Below are 6,927 nucleotides of genomic sequence, written 5' to 3' on the forward strand. Positions count from 1 at the left end.
GGGAATCTTCCGATCCCTCGAGCCACGAGGGTAGCTACTCGGACCACCGAGTCCGGTGCCAGGGATAGCTTGGTGCGCACCTTTCCGGCCCCAAGTGTGGAACCGAGGAGGACGAGGTCGGCTGTGATCACCGTTCTCGAGGATTGCAGCTTTCTTTCTCGCCCGGTGGGTGTGGCAAGCTACCTGAGGCCCCTGGTCGCGGACTCGGATAAGCGAAAGATGAACGGGGTCCCTTGGCAGTGCCTCATTAATGAGGGTATGCACGCGGGCAACCGGGTAAGTTCATCAACCATCTTTGCTTGATTTCATTGAGAATTTTAATCTCATTTATTCAAGTTTGACTTCATTTGCAAAGTGTGGTGCTCGTCAACGAAGTCTTTGTCCGTGCTCAGCAAGAGGTGGACGATCTCAAGGGCCAACTGGACGCTCAAAGCCGTGAAACGGAGAAATATGTGCACCTTCTGCGGGTGAAGGAAGATGAGTAGAGCCAAACAGTTACTCCTTCCAACCTCCGATCTGAGCTCGATGCCACAAAGGCCGAAAATCGTCAATTAAAGGGTGAGCTGGCCAAGATGGTTGAATATAACCGGCGTCTCGAAGCGGACAAGATCGGTCTTAGCCGAGACAACACTCATTTATCCTCAAGGCTTGGTGAGCTTGAAACCACCGTCACTCAACTCCGGGAGGAGCTGGACTTTGTCAAGTCCGACACTACGAGCATGGCCAAGAGGCATCGGCTACTCGAATCTGAGAATGCCTGGTACAAAGAGCGTATGAGAGTGCTCGAGGAGAATGGCGGAGAAGAGGGCTCAAATATGTGACGATCTAGAAACCGAGCTCCAGGAGACAGTCGATGCTAATGACACTCTCAAGGCCGAGCTCGAGTCGCATATTCAAATGCAAAGTGTCCTCGAAGAGGCTTGGGATGTTCTGGTGGCAAAGCTAGCCCAGGTCGAGGCCGATTTGGAAGAAACTCTAAGGAGCGTGAAGGCCACCGAGGCTCATACTACCATTGCTGCTGAGTATGAAAAGTGGAAATCTCGGAGGATCACCCTTAAGCATGCCGGGACTTACAACGTAACCTTGGCACAGATTGGTCCGATTGTTTGGAGGGCCGTGGCCTGCCTCCGGCTGTTGGCCAATAATGCAGAAAAGGAATTCACGCTAGCCCACTTAATACGGTTATACTCCCCGAGGTTGTTCCGGGGTGGTGTAATAAAACTCGCAAAGCGTAGCCAGAATCCAATTTTCTCAAAAATGGACGAATACAGAGACCGGGGCTGGTTGGAGCGATATGTCCGGGTGAGGACCTCGGACATTATTCCGGACAACTACATGCCTATTCCGGAAAGGTGGAATAATAATCGTGAGTCTGAACTCTTTTAATAATTTCTTTTGCATGTTTTGTCGAACTTCAGTTCTTCCACCTTCTCACTACTTTTCTTATTTATGTTAGCCGTGGGTTGGATTCCTCTGGTCATCCGGGATCTCATCGAATGGGTTACTGCTCTCCTCAGCCAACATGCCCACGACGATCGGACGTGGGGACACCTGTCACTTGGCCGATGGGTCTCCCAGAACCACGGTAATACTTTGCTTCTATCCGTATTCATTGCATCTTCTACCCTTCTGTAACATCTTTAATTTTCAGGCTTACCTAAGGGCTCGGTGGATCCAACGCCGGAGTCAGCAGGTGAACCCGCAACGTCGGCACCCGAGTTTGATTCAGCGGGTGCATCTCGTATACTTGCTGCCGCCGCCAAGAGAAAAAGGCCCTCGGACAAAGGGCAGAAACCGATGAAAAGGGCGAGGAGCGTCGTTAGAACTTTAAGGGATGAAGCAGAGCCCGAGCTTCTCATTCGGAGGATCAGTGTGGACCCTTCCGTGGCTCCCATTCTGGAGGTGGGTATCATCGTCCCACCACTTTCTTCAGACGGGGAAGGACCTTCAGCTCTAGCGTTACACACAGGTGGGGAAGAAATTCATTACCCGATTCCTCTAAGGTCGATTGAATTCGTTGATATTTCAGGTGACGATTCTTCCGAATAAACCCCCTGCAGCGGACAAGAAGACCCGAGAAGGCAATTGCTGTCGAATCCGGTCAAACAACTGAGCCGGTCCCCGAGACCGAAGTCCCCACAGTTGTTGGTCCGCTGCCCGACTATGAGACTGTCGCACCTTCGGAGATCCCTGCCTTTGCCGAAGCTGCTGAAGCCCCTCAAAGTTCTCCAACTCCGGCCTCAAGACCGGATGCATTTGATGAAATGTTCGCGGACACTCCTCCTGCTACCGGCGAAGCCGCTAGTTTCGGACATCTTCCGATCCCTCGAGCCACGAGGGCGGCTAGTCGGACCACCGAGTCCGGTGCCAGGGATAGCTTGGTGCGCACCTTTCCGGCCCCAAGTGTGGAATCGAGGAGGACGAGGTAGGCTGTGATCACCGTTCTCGAGGATTGCAGATTTCTTTCTCGCCCGGTGGGTGTGGCAAGCTACCTGAGGCCCCTGGTCGCGGACTCGGATAAGCGAAAGATGAACAGGGTCCCTTGGCAGTGCCTCATTAACGAGGGTATGCACGCGGGCAACCGGGTAAGTTCGTCAACCATCTTTGCTTGATTTTATTGAGAATTTTAATCTCATTTATTCAAGTTTGACTTCATTTGCAAAGTGTGGTGCTCGTCAACGAAGCCTTTGTCCGTGCTCAGCAAGAGGTGGACGATCTCAAGGGCCAACTGGACGCTCAAAGCCGTGAAACAGAGAAATATGTGCACCTTCTGCGGGTGAAGGAAGATGAGTTGAGCCAAGCAGTTACTCCTTCCAACCTCCGACCTGAGCTCGATGCCACAAAGGCCGAAAATCGTCAATTAAAGGGTGAGCTGGCCAAGATGGTTGAATATAACCGGCGTCTCGAAGCGGACAAGATCGGTCTTAGCCGAGACAACACTCATTTATCCTCAAGGGTTGGTGAGCTTGAAACCACCGTCACTCAACTCCGGGAGGAGCTGGACTTTGTCAAGTCCGACACTACGAGCATGGCCAAGAGGCATCGGCTACTCGAATCTGAGAATGCCTGGTACAAAGAGCGTATGAGAGTGCTCGAGGAGAAGGCGGGAAAGAGGGCTCAAATATGTGACGATCTAGAAACCGAGCTCCAGGAGACAGTCGATGCTAATGACACTCTCAAGGCCGAGCTCGAGTCGCATATTCAAATGCAAAGTGTCCTCGAAGAGGCTCGGGATGTTCTGGTGGCAAAGCTAGCCCAGGTCGAGGCCGATTTGGAAGAAGATCTAAGGAGCGTGAAGGCCACCGAGGATCATACTACCATTGCTGCTGAGTATGAAAAGGGGAAATCTCAGAGGATCACCCTTAAGCATGCCGGGACTTACAACGTAACCTTGGCACAGATTGGTCCTGATTGTTTGGAGGGCCGTGGCCTGCCTCCGGCTGTTGGCCAATAATGCAGAAAAGGAATTCACGCTAGCCCACTTAATACGGTTATACTCCCCGAGGTTGTTCCGGGGTGGTGTAATAAAACTCGCAAAGCGTAGCCAGAATCCAATTTTCTCAAAAATGGACGAATACAGAGACCGGGGCTGGTTGGAGCGATATGTCCGGGTGAGGACCTCGGACATTATTCCGGACAACTACATGCCTATTCCGGAAAGGTGGAATAATAATCGTGAGTCTGAACTCTTTTAATAATTTCTTTTGCATGTTTTGTCGAACTTCAGTTCTTCCACCTTCTCACTACTTTTCTTATTTATGTTAGCCGTGGGTTGGATTCCTCTGGTCGTCCGGGATCTCATCGAATGGGTTACTGCTCTCCTCAGCCAACATGCCCACGACGATCGGACGTGGGGACACCTGTCACGTGGCCGATGGGTCTCCCAGAACCACGGTAATACTTTGCTTCTATCCGTATTCATTGCATCTGCTACCCTTCTGTAACATCTTTAATTTTCAGGCTTACCTAAGGGCTCGGTGGATCCAACGCCGGAGTCAGCAGGTGAACCCGCAACGTCGGCACCCGAGTTTGATTCAGCGGGTGCATCTCGTATACTTGCTGCCGCCGCCAAGAGAAAAAGGCCCTCGGACAAAGGGCAGAAACCGATGAAAAGGGTGAGGAGCGTCGTTAGAACTTTAAGGGATGAAGCAGAGCCCGAGCTTCTCATTCGGAGGATCAGTGTGGACATTTCCGTGGCTCCCATTCTGGAGGTGGGTATCATCGTCCCACCACTTTCTTCAGACGAGGAAGGACCTTCAGCTCTAGCGTTACACACAGGTGGGGAAGAAATTCATTACCCGATTCCTCTAAGGTCGATTGAATTCGTTGATATTTCAGGTGACGATTCTTCCGAATAAACCCCCTGCAGCGGACAAGAAGACCCGAGAAGGCAATTGCTGTCGAATCCGGTCAAAGAACTGAGCCGGTCCCCGAGACCGAAGTCCCCACAGTTGTTGGTCCGCTGCCCGACTATGAGACTGCCGCACCTTCGGAGATCCCTGCCTTTGCCGAAGCTGCTGAAGCCCCTCAAAGTTCTCCAATTCCGGCCTCAAGACCGGATGCATTTGATGAAATGTTCGCGGACACTCCTCCTGCTACCGGCGAAGCCGGTAGTTTCAGACATCTTCCGATCCCTCGAGCCACGAGGGCAGCTAGTCGGACCACCGAGTCCGGTGCCAGGGATAGCATGGTGCGCACCTTTCCGGCCCCAAGTGTGGAATCGAGGAGGACAAGGTAGGTTGTGATCACCGTTCTCGAGGATTGCAGATTTCTTTCTCGCTCGGTGGGTGTGGCAAGCTACCTGAGGCCCCGGGTCGCGGACTCGGATAAGCGAAAGATGAACAGGGTCCCTTGGCAGTGCCTCATTAACGAGGGTATACACGCGGGCAACCGGGTAAGTTCGTCAACCATCTTTGCTTGATTTCATTGAGAATTTTAATCTCATTTATTCAAGTTTGACTTCATTTGCAAAGTGTGGTGCTCGTCAACGAAGCCTTTGTCCGTGCTCAGCAAGAGGTGGACGATCTCAAGGGCCAACTGGACGCTCAAAGCCGTGAAACAGAGAAATATGTGCACCTTCTGCGGGTGAAGTAGGATGAGTTGAGCCAAGCAGTTACTCCTTCCAACCTCCGACCTGAGCTCGATGCCACAAAGGCCGAAAATCGTCAATTAAAGGGTGAGCTGGCCAAGATGGTTGAATATAACCGGCGTCTCCAAGCGGACAAGATCGGTCTTAGCCGAGACAACACTCATTTATCCTCAAGGGTTGGTGAGCTTGAAACCACCGTCACTCAACTCCGGGAGGAGCTGGACTCTGTCAAGTCCAACACTACGAGCATGGCTAAGAGGCATCGGCTACTCGAATCTGAGAATGCCTGTTACAAAGAGCGTATGAGAGTGCTCGAGGAGAAGGCGGGAATGAGGGCCCAAATATGTGACGATCTAGAAACCAAGCTCCAGGAGACAGTCGATGCTAATGACACTCTCAAGGCCGAGCTCGAGTCGCATATTCAAATGCAAAGTGTCCTCGAAGAGGCTCGGGATGTTCTGGTGGCAAAGCTAGCCCAGGTCGAGGCCGATTTGGAAGAAGCTCTAAGGAGCGTGAAGGCCACCGAGGCTCATACTACCATTGCTGCTGAGTATGAAAAGTGGAAATCTCGGAGGATCACCCTTAAGCATGCCGGGACTTACAACGTAACCTTGGCACAGATTGGTCCGATGGTTTGGAGGGCCGTGGCCTGCCTCCGGCTGTTGGCCAATAATGCAGAAAAGGAATTCACGCTAGCCCACTTAATACGGTTATACTCCCCGAGGTTGTTCCGGGGTGGTGTAATAAAACTCGCAAAGCGTAGCCAGAATCCAATTTTCTCAAAAATGGACGAATACAGAGACCGGGGCTGGTTGGAGCGATATGTCCGGGTGAGGACCTCGGACATTATTCCGGACAACTACATGCCTATTCCGGAAAGGTGGAATAATAATCGTGAGTCTGAACTCTTTTAATAATTTCTTTTGCATATTTTGTCGAACTTCAGTTCTTCCACCTTCTCACTACTTTTCTTATTTATGTTAGCCGTGGGTTGGATTCCTCTGGTCGTCCGGGATCTCATCGAATGGGTTACTGCTCTCCTTAGCCAACATGCCCATGACGATCGGACGTGGGGACACCTGTCACGTGGCCGATGGGTCTCCCAGAACCACGGTAATACTTTGCTTCTATCTGTATTCATTGCATCTTCTACCCTTCTGTAACATCTTTAATTTTCAGGCTTACCTAAGGGCTCGGTGGATCCAAGGCCGGAGTCAGCAGGTGAACCCGTAACATCGGCACCCGAGTGTGATTCAGCGGGTGCATCTCGTATCCTTGCTGCCGCCGCCAAGAGAAAAAGGCCCTCGGACAAAGGGCAGAAACCGAAGAAAAGGGCGAAGAGCGTCGTTAGAACTTTAAGGGATGAAGCAGAGCCCGAGCTCCTCATTCGAAGGATCAGTGTGGCCCCTTCCGTGGCTCCCATTCTGGAGGAGGGTATCATCGTCCCACCACTTTCTTCAGACGGGGAAGGACCTTCAGCTCTCTAGCGTTACACACAGGTGGGGAAGAAATTCATTACCCGATTCCTCTAAGGTCGATTGAATTCGTTGATATTTCAGGTGACGATTCTTCCGAATAAACCCCCTGCAGCGGACAAGAAGACCCGAGAAGGCAATTGCTGCCGAATCTGGTCAAAGAACTGAGTCGGTCCTCGAGACCGAAGTCCCCACAGATGTTGGTCCGCTGCCCGACTATGAGACTGCCGCACCTTCGGAGATCCCTGCCTTTGCCGAAGCAGCTGAAGCCCCTCAAAGTTCTCCAACTCCGGCCTCAAGACCGGATGCATTTGATGAAATGTTCGCGGACACTCCTCCTGCTACCGGCGAAGCCGCTAGTTT

The 6,927-nt window shown here is 51.9% G+C and overlaps 1 protein-coding gene across 1 annotated transcript in view; it reads left to right on the forward strand.

Annotated features, from left to right (window-relative positions):
* Window positions 1–792: 792 nt before the first annotated feature.
* LOC132612961 (protein MLP1 homolog) overlaps window positions 793–6,927 on the forward strand; it is an 11,634-nt gene continuing 5,499 nt past the window's right edge. The window contains exons 1-8 of the mRNA XM_060327029.1: window positions 793–1,077; window positions 1,652–1,693; window positions 2,061–2,342; window positions 2,723–3,241; window positions 3,961–4,002; window positions 4,370–4,690; window positions 5,095–5,550; window positions 6,680–6,923. Of these exons, the coding sequence (XP_060183012.1) occupies window positions 793–1,077; window positions 1,652–1,693; window positions 2,061–2,342; window positions 2,723–3,241; window positions 3,961–4,002; window positions 4,370–4,690; window positions 5,095–5,550; window positions 6,680–6,923 (2,191 nt within the window). The remainder of the gene's footprint in view (window positions 1,078–1,651; window positions 1,694–2,060; window positions 2,343–2,722; window positions 3,242–3,960; window positions 4,003–4,369; window positions 4,691–5,094; window positions 5,551–6,679; window positions 6,924–6,927) is intronic.

The sequence above is a fragment of the Lycium barbarum genome, chromosome 10, assembly GCF_019175385.1.
Source record: "Lycium barbarum isolate Lr01 chromosome 10, ASM1917538v2, whole genome shotgun sequence".
In the NCBI taxonomy this organism is placed as follows: domain Eukaryota; kingdom Viridiplantae; phylum Streptophyta; class Magnoliopsida; order Solanales; family Solanaceae; genus Lycium; species Lycium barbarum.